Source organism: Neovison vison, chromosome 3, assembly GCF_020171115.1.
Source record: "Neovison vison isolate M4711 chromosome 3, ASM_NN_V1, whole genome shotgun sequence".
Classification (NCBI taxonomy): domain Eukaryota; kingdom Metazoa; phylum Chordata; class Mammalia; order Carnivora; family Mustelidae; genus Neogale; species Neogale vison.
Window position 1 is genome coordinate 175,744,620 of NC_058093.1, and position 19,549 is coordinate 175,764,168.

The 19,549-nt window shown below is 34.8% G+C and overlaps 1 protein-coding gene across 1 annotated transcript in view; it reads left to right on the forward strand.

Annotated features, from left to right (window-relative positions):
- The window catches only part of SMCHD1 (structural maintenance of chromosomes flexible hinge domain containing 1), a 149,686-nt gene that overhangs the window by 106,727 nt on the left and 23,410 nt on the right, over nt 1–19,549 (forward strand). The window contains exons 38-44 of the mRNA XM_044243330.1: nt 1,838–1,964; nt 2,127–2,246; nt 3,617–3,702; nt 4,300–4,422; nt 8,033–8,223; nt 11,649–11,758; nt 12,021–12,091. Coding sequence (XP_044099265.1) covers nt 1,838–1,964; nt 2,127–2,246; nt 3,617–3,702; nt 4,300–4,422; nt 8,033–8,223; nt 11,649–11,758; nt 12,021–12,091 — 828 coding nt within the window. The remainder of the gene's footprint in view (nt 1–1,837; nt 1,965–2,126; nt 2,247–3,616; nt 3,703–4,299; nt 4,423–8,032; nt 8,224–11,648; nt 11,759–12,020; nt 12,092–19,549) is intronic.

Sequence of the window (19,549 nt, forward strand, 5' to 3'; positions counted from 1 at the left end):
TGTTTCCCCTTGGTAAGTTAGGCATCAGAAATTGCAAAGTATAAACCTCTGAAATAAGAAAGGCCTCCTTAAACAAGACGTAAAGGAAAAGATTTTATATTTAACTACATAAAAATTTAAAACTTTTATTATAACCATATCTTAAGCAGATTTAAAAGAACAATGGCAGTATATTGATAATTATTGACCCTGGATGGTGGGTATGTAGATTCATTATCTACCACACAATAAAAAAATATTTTTTTAATTAAGTAGAAATATTGCTATGCCCACACACCAATATTGGACTAGGTACATTAAACATATTTTTAAATCTAAAGAACTTCCTGCAAATCAATAAGAAAAAAGACAGTTTAGTAGAAAAACAAAGTAATTTTTAAAGTAAAACACAGAGAAGAATATGAACAAGCAGTTAATAGAAGGGAAAGTATAAAGGACCTGTAAACAAAAAGCATGACCTTAGTACCAATCAGGGAAATGCTAGTTTAAATGACTGGTTCCTTTTAATCCATTTTGGGATTAAAAAACTTGGGGGAAAAGAACTTGATAATGAACTGTTGGCCAGCTTCAGGGAAACTAGATAGTCTTACACACTAATGATGAGAAGATAAATTGACAGACTTTTTGAAGGGAAATTTGATATTACCTATTAAAATAAACTGTTTTTGATGAGTCCTTTTCTCATTATTCTAGGAAACACCCAGAGAAATACTGAAAGATACTTTCTCTGCTATATAAATAGTAGTTAAAATTTTTTAAGCAATTTTAAGTGAAAGGATATAGTACCATCTACTTATACTGTGCATAAATTTTACAAATTGGTATCTAGACATTCACCTGCATTGATCAACAAATTGGATTGATTTCTGGTAGCAAACTGCTGAACTATAAAGTGTACATTTAAAAAATGTGAACAGTATTTTATTTTTAATGTGTTTATATTCATGTAAATACATTGAAAATAGCTTTCAGAAACTTAAGTGTGATTGCAGTTTGGTTTAATGGTGGGCTTGTAGTCTGTATTTCTTGGAAAGAAAAGAATTGTTATCTGTAATTTATAATTTCATTTCATGAATTGTCCTACAGTGTTTTATGGATTTCGATTGTTAAAAAAATTCTACTTCTCTATCTATGAATTGTACTGGTCTAAAAAATAAAATAGCTAGTATCTATTATTTTCTGTAAAGAATGTTAAAATAATTTAGGATATAAATATATTTGTATTATTTATTTTTTACATGCTGTGGTCTTAAGCTAAATTGTATTAAAAGTGTTTTGTTTGTGCATTAATGAAGACAATACAATTAAAAAAAAAATCTTTGGAGCTTTTTAGGACCGCTTGTTTGGTCACCTGGGACTCGTGGGTCTACTTCCATGGTAACAGCTGTAACTTAAACTCAGCATTGGGCTTTGGGCATGTCTTTGTGATTGTTTTTATAACTTTTATGCCATAAGGTGTTTCAGCACTTCTTCAACTTCTTAAAGGCTGGCATCAAAAAGACTGCAGGTCAAGATCGTAAGTGGCCATTGATACTTCTGCTCCAAAGGAAAAGATACTTTTTTAAAAAAATAATTGTCTATTACATATAATTTTTGTATAAACTATTCATTGATAAGATCATTTGGCTTTCAAACCAATACCAAGAGGTAAGGTTTTGTGTCTTAGGTGGTTCTGATGTTTTAATGAATGTTAATGAATCTTAAGGATCAGTCAATGCCTATTGTCTTTAAAATTTACCACTTAACTTGGAAACATACAATGAGATACATAACATTTATATGTTGACAAATACTATTTTAAATCTTGTTTTCCCTAACTGCTCTTTTCTTTTTACAGAATCTAGTGCTGGCAGAAAATAGTCCTGGAAGGGATAGTACTGAATATTTTATTATATTTGAGCCCCAGCTACCAGCTCTATCAAGAACATTAGAACCATATATCCTACCGTTTATGTTTTACAATGGTAAGTTTTTAGGAAAATAGAGGATTTTCCTTACGTTTGTGGTACTTTTTTATTTTTGCTTTCCATTAACAGGGTATTTATTAGTTACCTAATCATGATATGACATGCTTTGGAGAGGTCACAATTTTAGAATTGTTTGAATGATCTGAATGTTTTTCTTAGATGTTAAGAAGCAGCAACAAATGGCAGCACTTACAAAAGAAAAGGACCAGTTATCTAAGAATATTACAGTATATAGAAGTTTATTTGAAGCCAGCAACCAGCTTCTTGATGAAATGAAGTGTAAGTCATTTTGTATTCAAATGTAGTAAAACATTAGGCTTTGGGAAATGGTAAGACAGAAGATTGAGACCATGAGACACAAAAATTGTCTACTTTCCTGGACTACAGAAAAACTGCAGAACGCTTCAGTAATGTTGTAAGGAAGTAAGGCAGTAATGATTGCTCATATTCTTTGTCATTTGATCTAATGATGTATTCCATCACTTTAAATAAATTTATATCCTGCTTACCTATAAAAATTTGAGATTTTTTTAAATTAGAAATCTCTGTGGAAAATTAAGGCTTTTGACATAATGGTAATGTTTATATCTAATTCCCAAGTCCTGGCTGAAGGTATTGAGAGACAGTATTACTGGAGAAATGACATATAATTTGATTTTCAATTTGAATCATGGGACTATGTGTATTTTACTTAAAATACCTACAGTATGTCACACTATGGAGCTGTACAGGGCAGCACACACTCTATAGAAATATGTAACTTTATTTTTAAGTCAATGCACAATGTTTGTTGCAATTTTTAATAAACTTTATAGACCATTAAAACAAGGCATTGTGGTTTCATTTTCCATTTGTCAGACTTTTTTTTTTTTTTTTGCTATGGTTTTGTCTTTGTGTTAATTACATACCTGAAATTTTGATCTATTAACTGACAAATGTACTGCCTGCCTCAAAGTACTCACTTTTGTATATCCAATGATATTTAGAGGACAATGGGAGCTAAGCAGGATGATGAGATAATACATCAGTAGTAGCACTAAAGATTCTTTTTATAAAGTCCTATTTGGGGGTGCCTGGGTGGCTCAGTGGGTTAAGCCTCTGCCTTCTGCACAGGTCATGATCTCAGAGTCCTGGGATCTAGCCCCACATTGGGCTCTCTGCTCAGCAGGGAGCCTGCTTCCCCGCCACCCCCCCCCCCCCCGCCTGCCTCTGTGCCTACTTCTACTTGGGATCTCTGTCTGTCAATTTAAAAAAATAAGTAAATATATATATATAAAGTCTTATTTGGTTCTTGTCTCAGACTTAGGCGATTATGTATGTTATATATAGTCATGTGGATTAGGATTAAACAATTTCTCTAAGATTACTTGGAGTTTGCAGTATTAATATATATAATATCTTCCTTAACTACCTTAAAACCAAATTTTGGTTTTATAAAACCACATTTTGTTTCTCATTTTTGTGTATTAGATCCAAATCTTAATTTTAGACTTTTAGTTTCATTTTGAATTTCTAAAATAGTCACTTGGGTTTTTTTACTTTAGCATCACTCATTACAAGGAGAAAAAAACCCAAGAGATTGAAAATATTTATTTTGGAGATTATTACAAATCGATGCAGGTTTGTTTGTTTTTTGTTTTTAATTTTAGGCCAAGTTGAAGAAGCAAAATTAAAAGAGGCTCAGTTGCAAAATGAACTAAAAACACATAATATTGACATTCCTACAACACAACAGGTATACTTTCCATGTATATGTGAAAGATTTTTCTTAATTAAATTCTAGTCCGTAATTTTTTTTTATCATTCATTTTTTATTTACAGTGTTATGGGCACTTTTGCTTTGAGGGGTTCCAAGACATGTGGATTATAGTCTGGTCACTTACTAGACATTAGAAGGGGCTAACAAAATGATAGGATACTTTTTTCAAAGAAATTACAGTTTGTATTTCTAATGCAATGATCCCAATAAATGAAATTAATAATACACCAAATTGAGAACTTCATTGAAGGGATTTTGTAAGTTATAATCAGTATATGTGGTGGCAAAGAAAATGAGAGAAAGTGACAATAGAGTTTTTTAAAAACTTAACTTTTTTTATGTGTATAACTCAGTTGCAAAGAAGTCCTGTTGTAGGTTGTGTATTTTCTAACTACGATAAAGTCAGTAAGGTGAAAGTTTTGCATCACTATAACCACATTCTTTTAAAGTAATGCCTGTTTAATAACTTTATGTTCTTGAGTTGTCCAAATTATTGATTTTTCTCTGCTGTCATTATGGCTGTCTACTACAGGAGTAATTTACTTCTAGTTAATTTTTCTTTTCAAATTATAGATGCCACACATTGAAGCACTGTTGAAAAGAAAGTTATCAGAACAGGAAGAACTGAGGAAAAAACCGAGAAGATCATGTACTCTTCCAAACTATACTAAAGGCAGTGGAGATGTTTTGGGAAAGGTTTGTGTTTAAGCCTATTAAGAGGCAGTACATTTTATTATGTTGTTTTGTCTAAAATGTGTTTTAAAGTGACATTTCAATAATAATGTCCATTTCTTTGTACTTTTTCATTTTTCCCATAAATTAGTTGTTCTTGTTACAGTACCAGGGATTTGGCAGAATTTAAAGCTGAAATGCACAGCTCCATAATTCTTATTTACTGTTGAGGGCTGCGGCAGAAATTAACATGTCTCAGTCCAAAGCTGGTTATCTATTTAGATGCTTTCATGTCATACAACTTTATAGGTAACCAAGACCTTTCCATATGACTCAAATTTCAGTGAGACAACAAAAGAAAAAGATAAGAATTTTTCTGAGTCTTATATTGTTAGAAAGTGAGTTCTGGGATACTCCTAGAATTTAAGAAAAGACCACAATGAATAAAAAACTTCATACATATTTACTTCCAAAAGAGTGCCATTCTTTCTTTAATTCTTTGCTTCTCTGGTTTTTCCTTCTGTCAAATGGATTGTATTTTCATTTTTATCTTAATGATTATTCAGTCCTGAACATTCTATTTTGTAGAAAGTGTTTTGGGTTTTTTTTTTTTTTTTTTTTTTTACGATTTTATTTACCTACATAACATAGTAAGAGAGAGAAAGCAAGCACAAGCAGGGGGAGGGGCAGAAGGAGAAGGAGGCCCTTTGCTGAGCAGAAAGCCTGATGTGGGGCTCTCTTCCAGGACCCTGGGATCATGACCTTAGCCAAAGGCAGACGCTTAGTGACTGAGTCACCCAGGCACCCCTAGAAAGTGTTTCCTATAGGTGTCCCCAGCACTAGTTTTTGATGGTATTAAGATTTGTGGTATTATATGTATCTGTGTTTTACTTCTTAAACTTTTCCATAATATACATTTCCCCTTTCTGCTTTTATCTCTGTTTTAAAACTGAGGAAACTGAAACTGAGGTACAGAAAGATTTGAAAAAACTCGCTCAAGATTACATAGCAAGCAAGTAAATGGCAGAGCGTGGACTCAAACCCAGGCAATCTGATTCCGAAGTCTGATTGTTAATCACTGTTCTTTATGGCTATGTACATACTACTTTTATAACCACTATATGAGTTTTTTAGTGTTTCTAGTTTTTGCATGAGGATATTGAAATTCAGAGAACTTAATTGTCAATATATAGTTAGTAAGGGGCAGAACTTAGATGTAAACCAAGGTTTCCCTGACTCCAGAGTCTGTTGTAGTTTCTTTACAAGTGGCTCCCTAACATCACAAGCCAACTACACAGTAAAAATAGAGGAAACTGGTTACTCTAAGTGTGTAGCCATGTTAAAGATCGAAACCATGTTGCATTATTATTTAAACCCCAAATATGAAAATTGAAAAATTAAGATGTAAATTTATAAATTGAAAAACAAGATTCTGATTTGTATTTTTTTTAAATTATTTTTCCTTGGACCAATTTTAAGAATTTACAGAAAGAAGCAGTCTTTATAAAAGAAGCAGTCCTACTATTTAAGCATATAGATATCTATAGTTAGCCTGCTTTTAGGTACTGACATTCCACTTTCAGTGTTTATTTGATGCAAAATTCTTAATAGGTAAGATTTTACCAAAGCATAAAATAAATTTTAGCAGAAGATATATATTTTAAAGTCTTCCCTTTTAAAAATCTGGGGGAAATCTTTGAAATCTCATTTTATGTAGGTTCTCCTCTGTCCTCTCAGAGTACGAGCCCTCTCCTAACCATCAAGAGAAAGTTTTCCACTCCCTTCAAATCATGCTTAATTTTCATTGATTCCTCTTTTAAAAAATTCTTCCTGGTATTTATTCTAAAACTAGAATAAATAATTGTGGAATGTAGTAAGGGACAAGAGGAGGTTTCCACTAGGCTATATAATGTGTTTTGCTTTTATTTTTGTAATTGTGAATATACCTTGGAAGTTTTAGTCTTGCCCTCCTTAATTCCAAATACCTTGAAATCCCATCTGTATTTCTTTCATTTAATTGCCATTAATCACCTATCCCTGAGGAAACATTCATAACATCCATAAAAAATGGCTAGGGGTAGGCTCAAAGAAGCTGAAAAGGTAGTAAAGGCTTTAATGAACAGAACATTGTATATGGTACACAAGTGTAAATACTGAGCTGATGTCTCCTTTCCAAAAAGAAAATACTGTATATATACTTTGTATACCTGAAAGTTTATGGAGAAATTGTAATGTTAGGGAGACTAGTGAGGGCGTCCACTCACAGCTTTACTTAGATATAATTACCCTATGAGCTGCCAGGATGGCTCAGTTGGTTAAGCATCTGACTCTTGATTTTAGCTCAGGTCGTGATCTGGGGGTTGTGAGATAAAGCCGTGTTGTGCTCAGTGGAAAGTCTACTTGGGATTCTCCCTCTTCCTTTACCTCCCTCCCCCCTCCCCATGCATGTGCATGCACACTTTCTCTCTGTCTAAAAATAGATAAATAAATCTTAAAAAAGGAAATGAACTTTTATAAGATTAGTGTACTTGTGAACAACCACAAAGGGGATAGATAGATGTCCTAGCACTTGAGGTCACATGTAAAATGAGCTCAATCACTTTGATTTGCCTCTTTTAATCCTTCCTCTGCTGGAACACTTTTTTCATCTTAATTTACATGTACTAGTTTCTTTGCTTGTCTCTCTTTTCACTATTCCACTAACATTTAGATAATTGGAATACAGGAGTAGACATTGTGATGTTTCCAACAGTGACATATTTTCATTGCTAGGGCAGGTTTTTGCAAAATGGACAGTTAAAAATAAAGGATAAATGTAACTATACCAGTATAGTAAATGAGGTTTTGATTGGCCTCAAAATTTCAATCTTGTTAGACTTTGAGCAAAAATGCTTGTGACCGGGCACCTGGGTGGGCTCAGTGGGTTAAGCCTCTGCTTAGGTTATGATCTCAGGGTCCTGGTCATGATCTCAGGGTCCTGGGATCAAGCCCCACATGGGGTTCTCTGCTCAGCAGGGAGCCTGCTTCTGATCTCGGTCAAATAAATAAATTAAATCTTTAAAAAAAAAAAAAAAGAATGCTTGTGACTAAAGTATTTGTAAATAGGAGAGTGGCTGCTCACCCTGAGTTTCTGTGTGTTCTTACAAGCAGAAGATGGTTCTTATTTGTCATGCTTAGATTTGTTTTTGGAAAGAAATACTGTAATATTGGAGTAAGATATCTATTTAGAAAGGTATGATATATAACTGTAATTTTAATTGAATCTTAATCTTCTATTGTATGTGTATATTATTTAAATGTATTTTATGGTTACTTTATCAATTAAGACAGTTCAATAGTAGACCTCTCAACTATGAAAAATGGACATCATCAACTAGCCGATAACATTCTAAATATTTTTACATGCTCATTTCTAAAATTTACAGGAGTTTAATTTGTAGAAGAGTTTTTCCAAAATTTAATAGCAGAATAGACGTTTATTATTCAAGCCAGTATGTTTCTACAGCTTGAGAATTTGTTAATTCATGTATTTCAGAAAAGTTTTTGCTGTTTAGATGTGGGCTTTTAAGAGACTTAATATCAAATTTTTATATATATAAAAGTTTTTTACTTGATTTTTAAAAATGGCTTATAGATTGCACACCTGGCACAAATTGAAGATGATAGAGCTGCAATGGTTATTTCTTGGCATCTGGCAAGTGACATGGACTGTGTTGTCACTCTGACCACTGATGCTGCACGTCGTATCTATGATGAAACCCAAGGTCGTCAGCAGGTGTTGCCCCTGGATTCTATTTATAAGAAGACTCTTCCAGATTGGAAAAGGTTAGGAAAAAAAGTGGGAGTAATTTTTTCCTGAAATATCTTTTTCTTTTTTTAAAATTTATTTTTATTGTGTTCAGTTAGCCAGCATATAGTACATCATTATTTTTTGATACAGTGTTCAGTGATTCATTAGTTACATATAACACCCAGTGCTCATCACAACACATTCCCTCCTTAATGCCCATCACTCCTGTTTGCTAATCCTCCCGCACCCCTCCCCTCTGAAACCCTCAGTTTGTTTCCCGGGTTCCATAGTCTTTCATGGTTCATCTCCCTGTCTGATTTCTCCCCCTTCAATTTCCCTCCCTTCCCCTATGGTCCTCCATGCTATTCCTTCTGTTCCACATATGAGTGAGACCGTATGATAATTGTCTTTCTCTGCTTGACTTATTTCACTTAGCATAATTCCTTACAGTCCCATCCATGTTGATGCAAATGGTGGGTATTCATCCTGTCTGATGGCTAAGTAATATTCCGTTGAGATATGGACCACATCTTCATTTATTCATTCATCTGTTGAAGGGCATCTCTGCTCTTTCCACAGTTGGGCTATTGTGGATGCTGCTACTATGAACATTGGGGTACATGTGTTCCTTCTTTTCACTACATCTCTGTCTTTGGGGTAAATACCTAGTACTGTAATTGCTGGGTCATAGTGTAGCTCTATTTTTAAATATATTGAGGAATCTCCATACTGTTTTCTGGAGTGCCTACCAGCATGCATTCTCATCAGTAGTGGAAGAGGGTTTCCCTTTCTCCAGATTCTCGCCAATATTTTTTGTTTCCTGTTTTGTTAATTTTTGCCATTCCAACTGGTGTAAGGTGGTATCTCGTTGTGGTTTTGATTTGTATTTCCTTGATGGCTAGTGATGTTGAGCATTTTTTCATGTTGTCTGTTAGCCATTTGTTAACAGCCACTTCTGTTAACAAAGTGCTTAATTTTAAAATGGCTTCTATAAAGGGGAACCCTCCTGCACTGTTGGTGGGAATGCAAGCTGGTGCAGCCACTCTGGAAAACAGCATGGAGGTTCCTCAGAAAGTTGAAAATAGAGCTACCCTATGACCCAGCAATCGCACTACTGGGTATTTACCCTAAAGATATGAATGTAGTGATCCGAAGGGGCATGTGCACCCGAATGTTATAGCAGCAATGTCCACAATAGCCAAACCTAGCTGTCCATCAACAGTTAAATGGGTAAAGAAGATGTGGTCTGTATATACAGTGGAATACTATGCAGCCATCAAAAGAAAGGAAATCTTGCCATTTGCAATGACATAGACGGTATTATGCTGAGCGAAGTAAGTCAGTCAGAGAAAGACAATTATCATATGATCTCCCTGATATGAGGAATTTGAGAGGCAAAGTGGGGGGTTTGGGAGCTAGAGAAGGAAAAAATGGGATAGGATTGGGAGGGAGACAAACTATGAGAGACTCTTAATTTCACAAAACAAACTGAGGGTTGCCAGTGGGAGGGGAGTAAGGAGAGGGTGGTTAGGTTATGGACATTGGGGAGGGTATATGCTATGGTGAGTGCCAGGAACTGTCTAAGCCTAATGATTCACAGACCTGTACCCCTGGGGCTAATAATACATTATATGTTAATTTTAAAAAAGATAATAAAATGGTTTCTATAAAAGATGCTTAAAACTGAGCAGTGAGTCAAATTATCTAGATTATTTTTATCTTCATTACAAATGTGTGTACTTCATTAAGGTGGGTATTTCAGTGTATTTATTCATATATGCTGGCTGTGTTTTAATTTGCCAAGTAAATGTTATTTGTATATAAGTTAACACAGGCACATACAAACCCAAAGCAAATTTTTGGCTTTTACAATAGGAAAGAGATCTGTATCATTGATGAAATATGAAACTCCTTTAATTGGAGTAAGAGTATAGATGCATGTGTTTTTTCATTAAGGTAGAGAAGGAACTGCTAGTAAGTTGAAATGTAAGAGACTATCTAGTTAGAATGTTTTATTATTTTAATATAAATCTGGTTTCTTTAATTATTTCCTCATTCACTTTTTAAAATGTTTTTAGGGAATAACCATGCAAACCAATTAGGCATTTTTTATCCAAATTTAAAAGTATTTTATGTATAGTCTGATTTTGACCTTTAAAGACTGAAAGGAAATGGTTAACAAAACAAAAAAATAAAATGTAGAACAGTATTAATTGATAATTTTCTCAGATTCTTAAATTTTTATAGGTGGGTAGGGATTTAAGGAGAATAGGAACTCTAATATATTAAAGAGTCTACTGTGTCAGTAAACTAACATGTATATCATTTTGTAATCTAAAAATAGTTTGAGGAAATAACCAGAATTTGAACTCAAATCTTTATGCTTCTAAAAATCTCCCACCTGCTACTGGTCACTACCCATTTTAAACAACACGGGAAATCCAGTCAGATCATAATTGCTGTGTTCATTAAGAGTAATACTTTTTTTGTAATAATTTTTCACTTTAGGAGGGCTTCTTTTATCAGTTGAATCCATGAAGACCAAGTTAAATATCTTTGATTTAGGGAAAGTCTGGATTTGGTATTTAGTGCTAATGTTTGCACTAGAAACTAGTTATCCTTTCTATTCCTGGTATTGTGGCTCTTAGTGGGATTGAGTTAACTAGCTTCTGGAGCCACCCTTACCCTCTAGTACCCCTACTTTCAAGGTGTGGGAAAAACTCCGCCATGTGGAAGGGAAAGGTTCTGACACACTAGTCGGCCGCCACCTCTTGAAACCCACTGTTGTCTCTAGGCTTCAGTTGTCATTCTATATTCTGTGGGAAGGGACAGGGAGCCAGAGTACCTCATTTACTTCCCTCACATGGGTCTCTGTGTTGACCTTGCTTGCCTCTTCCCTGTCCATGCTAGGGCCACTCTCCACATGAGGTAGTCATTTTATTGGCACCCCCATTTAGGGCCAGCTTAGAGGCTGCTTTTCTTTTTTCCCTTGTCAAACTCAAGAGCAGTTAGTTTGTATTGATTTTAGTAGAACAGATAAAACCAGGTAGGTATTCTTATATAGTAAATATTCTCATTTTGAAGGGCATAATAGTTAATCATTTAAGAGTGTTACTTATGGATGGGTAATTAATTTAAATGATCACAATAATGATAAAAAATATATACATATGTTTTTATATTATGTTTTTTAATTAGAAATATATATTTGTTTTAGGGGTGCCTGGGTGGCTCAGTGGGTTAGAGCCTCTGCCTTTGGCTCAGCTCATGATCCCAGGGTCCTGGGATCGAGCCTCACATTGGGCTCTCTGCTCAGCAGGAAGCCTGCTTCCTCCTCTCTCTCTGCCTGCCTCTCTACCTACTTGTTATCTCCATCTGTCAAATAAATAAATAAAATCTTAAAAAAAAAAAAGAAATATATATTTGTTTTAATATATTTTTAAAATTTCTTTTCATTCAGACCTCTACCTCATTACCGAAACGGAAGATTGTATTTTAAACCCATTGGAGATCCAGTCTTTGCTCGAGATTTGTTAACATTTCCAGATAATGTAGAGCATTGTGAAACAGGTAAAGGAAATTATGATGACTTTCTAATACAGATGTTACACTTACAATCCAAATATGCGTATTACTGGTTAATGGAAATTTATGTTCTTATTTATTTTATAAGTTATAGTTTTATTGATATTTTAATCTCTTATTTTTTCTTGTTAGAGAAAAGTATTGAAATAAAATTCTAATGTTACCATTCTAAGAAAATTTTGTAATATGTTAATATTTTAATATGACCAAAGATGTCATAATTTTTAAAATTTATTGTATTTTTTAGTGTTTGGTATGCTGTTAGGAGACACCATTATTTTGGATAATTTGGATGCTGCCAATCATTATAGAAAAGAGGTATGTATTTGAATTTTTTTTTATTTTGTAGCTCTAATTTTAATGTGTATTTTTAAAGTTTAGCAAGTTCAGGCCCTATTTTGAAATAATTTTATGATAATATTAAGATGACTAACCTTGTCAAAACCAATTTACATCCTACAGACCGACAAGCACTATAAAACTGGGCACAATATGGGAATGAATGGGCCCAGAAAAAATTTAAATGAGACATGTTTTGGGGATTTGAAATTATCTAAAACTCCAGGCCAGTTGATCTGCTTTTGTTGATGTTATTGGAAAAAGATTATTCTCAGATAATATTGTGGAAATATACTTTGGTGTAACCCTTACTTATTAGTTGTTAGGGCTGCTATGACAAAGTACCACAGACTAAGTAGCTTAAATAATAGAAATTGATGGCCTCATAGTTCCAGAGCCTTGAAATCCAAATTTGAGGTCTGGGCAGGGTTGATTCTTTGTGAGGGCTATGAGGCAAGGATTTGTTCTAGGCCTCTCTTTGGATTGTGGATGGGCATCTTCTCCCTGTGTCTGTTCACATGTATGCCTATCCAGGTCCCCTTGTTAGATTAGATACCACTTGTTAGATTAGGGCCTAACTTAATGACCTCATTTTAATTTGATTACTTCTGTAAAGACACTATCTTTAAATAAGGTCACAATTGGAGGAACTGAGGGGTTAGGACTTCAACATGGGAATTTTGAGGGACAAAATTTAATCCATAACTACTTTGAAGAGCAGTTTGTGATGTAAGTGTTTCAGTTATCTATTGCTGCCTAGCAAACACTACAAAAGTTACTGGCTGTAAACGATAACAACATCTTAGTTCTTAGGTCTCTGTGGTTGTCTCCAAGTAGTTTTAGCTACTTGCAGTGTTGGCTAGTTACGCTTGGGATGGTGGGAGCTCCAGAGTGCCTCACTCACACAACTGTCAGTTGGTACCAGTTACTTTCTGGGAATTCAGCCGAGTCTAGCCAGAGACTCAGACTCAGTGTTACTGTTCTCACACACACATCCCCTCCCCAGGGGGCTGTGCCATTAGGAATTTTTTTTAGAAACTTTTGTCTACCTAAGAGGATCTAGGAAATAGTGCCTTAAATCTGAGGTCTTAACAAAGAGACATCCTTGATTTGATTTGACACTTTACTGGCTGGGCAGTGGGATTTATCTTAGTTCTGAGGCTCTCCATTTCTTTTTCAAGAACATTTTGGTCACTGAACAGGCTGGAGATGAAAATCATCCTGCACATTCAGACATAGAAATATTTCCTCAAAATTCTTTTTATTTCTTTTATTATTATTAATTTCCTTGAAATTAGTTCCCATTTTTGTTTATCTCCCACTCCTACTGACCAGTTGATATTGACTGCTACCTAGGCACTCAGTTGGAGCTATAAGCTGACCAACTTGAGATCTTTCCATGTGAGTCTCTACTTGTCACTGCTTAGGCTTTTTCGATGGCATCTGGTTTTTAAGAAGGGGTGTTCCAAGCAGTTAAGACAGAAGCTGCAGGTCTCTCACATCCTAGCCGTGGAAAAGTAAATTTCACAGTTCAAAATCTGGCTACCCCGGATCCAAGGAGTAAGTGGAGAGGTGGGAATACACTCTCTCTTCCCCATGGGAGAAGGAGCAAAGAATTTGCAGCCATCTCTATACCATCACAAGGTACTGAAATAGTTTATCTTACAGACACACTCCAACAAGTGTGTGGAGATATATGTAAGAATATCAGAATAGTAAAAGAATTTATAATGGGAAACTTTGGAAATAGTCTTAAATGTTCATTATTTAGGATTGGACAACTCCATTGTAGTAATTTATACAGTAGAGTTTATGTTACTGTTAAAAAAGCATATAATGAATTTCTGTTTTCTAACAAGGATGATGTACAAAATATGTTTTTTGAAAAGTTTCAAAATTGTGTATAAGATGGTGGGGAGGGGACAGGCAAAATGGATGAAGAGAAGTGGGAAATACACACTTTCAGTTATGGACTGAATAAGTCATGAGAATAAAAGACACAGTGTAGGAAATATACTATATAATATCACTTATACTATGATAGTTGTGTGTGGTGACAGATGTTAGCTACACTTGTGGTGAGCATAGCATAATCTACAGAGATGTGGGATCACTATATTGTGATATACCAGAAAGTAATGTAACATTATGTGTAACCTATAAAATTTTTAACTTAAAAATATATGAGTTTATGTACTTTAAACAGACTGGAAAAATATGTTGTATACTGTTGGATATACTAAGGGTTATCACTTCTGTACTTCTTATAAAAAAAGAAATCTACTCCAAAGGGGGAGCCTTTTAGAGGGCTGTTCTAGAGGTTGAATAAAATAATACATATAAAGCACTAAGCAAGGAGTCTGGAATATGGTAAAATTTCAGTAAAGGAACGTTATCTTTGTATCTGAGATCCAGGGGTCTTGAATTCTTTAATACACAAGAAGTACTACATTTAATAAGTGTAGTGTTAGGAGCTTGGAATTACTAGGTGATAAACGTGTGAAAAACATAGGCTTGCAAATTAACTGAAAGTGAGTAAGAATGTTTGTCGTTATGTAAGAGAAGACAGAGACCAGTTTAAAATATGAGCCAGTTTCTATAAATAGTGTGTTCTAGAATCTTGGATACTTTAGAGATAATATACTCTCACTTTCTAAATGAGAAACTTTAAGCTCAAAATAAATAAAGAATCTGTACCAAATCACACCAACTTATGGTGGAACTAGAACTGTCAGAGAAGGTTTTCTTTGGACCTAGCTAAGAGGAAGAAATAAATGTGCCCTGATTTAGAAGAGCTAAATTTGTGAGATTATTGCAAATAATATACCTAATTGAGGAGTAGTATTTGGCATCTTCATGAGTGTTTCCATGGGAACCTAATAATGGCTATAATGTACTATGCCAGAAAACAGTCGTAGATAGAGAAGCTGCTATATTCTGGTAGTGATTAGCATATTTATAAGTCTGAATTATGGAGTAGAAACCATACCCATTAAATGTCATGACAATATGGGATCTGTTAGGAGAGGATGAAAATCTCACTAGTGAGGATAGGATTAACAAATTGAATAATATCTAGAAGATTCTACTTAGTTCCGTCAATATTTGAACACTTGACTGAGACACAGTGGATGCTATTTACATGTTGAAAATTGGCTCTCCAGTGAATGGGGTGGTGGGAACCTGATTTGTAGCTTTTGCCCAAGGTGTAAGTCTTCCTATCACAGCTGATTTCCTCCTGCCTATATGCAGCCATTGAATGAGGTGTTTGGGAGAGTAGGCTCTCACTGTGGTCCAGTATTCGCTGGCTCCAGCACACTATTAGGCACAGTACCAGGCACTGAGGGTTATACAGAGATGGACTAGACAACTCAGGAAATTCATGCAGAGATGAACGGAAAGGCTATTTCTGGCTATGTAATGGTAGGATATGGATCTTAATGTCTGCAAAAAGATAAGGTTTCTAAGTGATGGTCGAACTGAGAGAGGTAAGTAGAACACTAAAGCCGGGTTTTGGTTAGAGAACATTTGTCAAACTAATTGAAATTGAGCATCAGTTGTCATTCCTTTGAGAGGCTCAGAAGATAGGAGACAAAACCCAGGGCTTTAACCAGAGTGGGGAATCTGATAAAAGATCCCTTTCCCAGTAAACTGGATCACCCAAAGGGCTAAACTTTAGTGTAAGTTGAACAAAACCCCTGCCATTTCCATTTCAGCTCCCAAGTGCCCCCTGGAGATTGCAGGAAAATTTCCTCTTTTGAACCTTGGCACTAGGAGGAAAAGGGGAAAAATCATCAATATCAATAAATTGGCTTCCTAAAGCATTCATCAATATCAGTAAATTGGCCTTTGTTTGCAACCTGCATTCATATTACTTGGGTGGTCTGAAAAATTTCAAGGTAAACATTTGGTTTCACATGGTGTTAGACTGGTATAGTATCCTTAGATACCTGATTGGAGGAAACACAGATTATATGTGGAAGAATTCATCTTTATCTTATACCTAAAATAATTCCCATATTGAACATAAGAGCCAATATTTTTAAGTATGTTTAATGCAATTCAAGAAAAGTATTGAAAATGAGAAAAGACCAAGTTGACTTGAAAAGATAAATAGAGCTTCTAAAACTAGAAAATATACATAAAAAAAATAAGACACTCACTGGGAAGGTTAAATAGCTTAAGAGAGAATTAGTGAATTGGAAGGTAGATCAGAAAAATTGTTCAGACTGCAGCCCAGAGAAAGGGAAAGTAAGAAAAGGAGGAGGTTGAGAGTTCTGAAGGACAGAATGTGAAAACCTCAAATAGAAAATAAAATCTAATCAGACTACTAGAGTGGAGGGTGAAAAGGATCATAAGGTAGTATCTGAAGAATCTAATAGGTGAAAACTTGTTAGAATTGATGAAAAGACACCAACCAATCCATAGCTTTAAAAAAGAAATGTAGGGGCACCTGGATGGCCCAGTCAGTTAAGTTGCCAGCTCTTGATTTCAGCTCAAGTTATGGTCTCAGGGATCATGGGATCAAGCCTCACATCAGGTTCCACAGTCAGCATGAAGTCAGCTTGGGGATTCTCTCCCTTGGCTCCTCTCTGCCCTCGCTAGATCTTCTCTGCCTCTGTCTCTAAAATAAATTAATAAACCTTTTCTTCTTCTCTGCCTCTGTCTCTAAAATTAATAAGCCTTATTAAAAAATAAATAAGTAAACAAGAATGTAATAGAGTGTATGTGACAAAAGCTGGGACAGTATTTGTTCCTCAGAATTGTGTAGCAAATACTGATTGCTTTCTTTCCTAAGTTTTGAATCAGTTAAGTACTTTTCTAAAGCTTTTCTGAGAAAAGGCTTTTATGGCATCCCTTTGTAACTTTATTTTTGCTAGTGTTGGGTACTGTTTTCTTTTCCTGAATACTTCATATTTATACTACTTCAGCCTGTCAGCTCCATAGTTTATGCCACCACCTCTTAGTCCACAGCTGTTTTGAATAGGTATTTCCCAGACCTGTAGGACTGTTACTCACTCGCTGAATTTGCAAAAGCTGTCATTACTTTTTTCGTCCTCTTGAGTGCTTCAAGGTGTAGAACCATGAGATTGAAGGATACTTTGAGAGTTGAAACTAACCATGAGAGTTGAAACTATCCATGAAGGATACTTTGAAAGTTGAAACTATCCATGCACAATATTTGCAGAATTGTTGTAGAAGGGAGCCAAACTCTCCTTTTTATTGGAGGCTTGTAACTCATCTGTTAACAAGAGAATGGACAAGTCCGAAAATAAATTTGAGTATGTTTGTTATTTAAGATGGTATCAGATGCTTAAAAACATTTGCCTGAGTCCTGAAAAATGGATAGTACATGACTCCACTTTGCATTTTTAATGTTCACTTTTAAAAAACATATAAATCCAAAACAAAACTAAAATAAGATGTGATTGTTTGTAGAAAAACAAAATTATAGTAAAACAAAAAGATTGATTTCACCAAAGAGTTCACTACAGATTTTCTTCAAATAGGCATCTTATTGCATTTAAATTTTCTTTTTAAGATTTTTTTATTTTTAAGTAATCTCTGCACCCAACATGGGGCTTAAACTTCAAACTGCAAGATCAGGAGTCCCATGCTTTACTGACTGAGCCAGCCAGGAACCCCTTTATTTAAATTTTTTAAAAAGTATCCACTTCAGTGGGAAAACATTTGTAAAGTACCTTGAAATTATATTAAAATAATATATAAATAAAAATAAATAAAATAATAAATAGTTATGATTTTTTTCATTTTTAAAAATCAAATTTAATATTTTTATTTTTATAATTCAGAGACTAACCCCAGTATTAGATTGAATTAGGTATTTTTTTTTTTATGTATGCATGTATGTATTTTTATTTATTTATTTTTTTTTCCCAATTTATTTATTTTCAGAAAAACAGTATTCATTATTTTTTCACCACACCCAGTGCTCCATGCAAGCTGTGCCCTCTATAATACCCACCACCTGGTACCCCAACCTCCCACCCCCCCCGCCACTTCAAACCCCTCAGACTGTTTTTCAGAGTCCATAGTCTCTCATGGTTCACCTCCCCTTCCAATTTACCCAAATTCCCTACTACTCTCTAACGCCCCTTGTCCTCCATGCTATTGGTTATGCTCCACAAATGAGTGAAACCATATGATAATTGACTCTCTCTGCTTGACTGATTTCACTCAGCATAATCTCTTCCAGTCCCGTCCATGTTGCTACAAAAGTTGGATATTCGTCCTTTCTGATGGAGGCATAATACTCCATAGTGTATATGGACCACATCTTCCTTATCCATTCATCCATTGAAGGGCATCTTGGTTCTTTCCATAGTTTGGCGACTGTGGCCATTGCTGCTATAAACATTGGGGTACAGATGGCCCTTCTTTTCACGACATCTGTATCTTTGGGGTAAATACCCAGGAGTGCAATTGCAGGGTCGTAGGGAAGCTCTATTTTTAATTTCTTGAGGAATCTCCACACTGTTCTCCAAAGAGGCTGCACCAACTTGCATTCCCACCAACAGTGTAAGAGGGTTCCCCTTTCTCCACATCCTCTCCAACACATGTTGTTTCCTGTTTTGTTAATTTTGGCCATTCTAACTGGTGTAAGGTGATATCTCAATGTGGTTTTAATTTGAATCTCCCTGAGGGCTAATGATGATGAGCATTTTTACATATTATTAAATTATGTTCTTCAATCATTTTTTAATGTATATGTTCTGTTTCATTGTGTGGACGTATCCTAATTTATATAACATGTTGAGACATGCAACATTCATATCTCTTATTAAAACAATGAGTGCACATTGTTCACATCTGTGATTTTCCTTCAGAATAAATTCTTAGAAGTGAATTGCTGGGTCATGCAAAATGTTAAGCTTTTTAATACTTAACTACATTTCCTTTGAGATATGCTGTCCCAGAAAAGATTAGTACAAGAAGACCTTTCTCCCTAGCTCTCCCAACATTCAGTGTGGTGTGTATTAACAGTTTGAGTAGTGATAAGATCTTACTTGAATTCTACTTCTCTCATTCTACATTTTATTTTTGTCTATTTCCTGAACCTTTTTTGGAAGGCCATTCTTAAAGATCATGAAATACTAAATCCAATGCCTTTCTTTTATTCTCTGACTTCTCTGAAGCATCTAATTCTTCACTGACCCTTCCTACTTCCCATTCCATGACTTAAGCTTTACTACATAATTCTAGTTCTCCCAACTATGATGTTACTAGCTCTTTTTTCTTCCCATAGTTGAAATTATAGTATTATCCTCTAAAGATTCAGCTCTGTACTTTTCCATCTGTCTTCTTTAGGCTCATATTCTCTTTCTGCTTTCCTTTGGGCATCTGGAAAACTTTTATCTATCTAATAGAAGGAAACTGAGAGAATGATACTGCCTTGATACTGCTTGATTTTCAGAG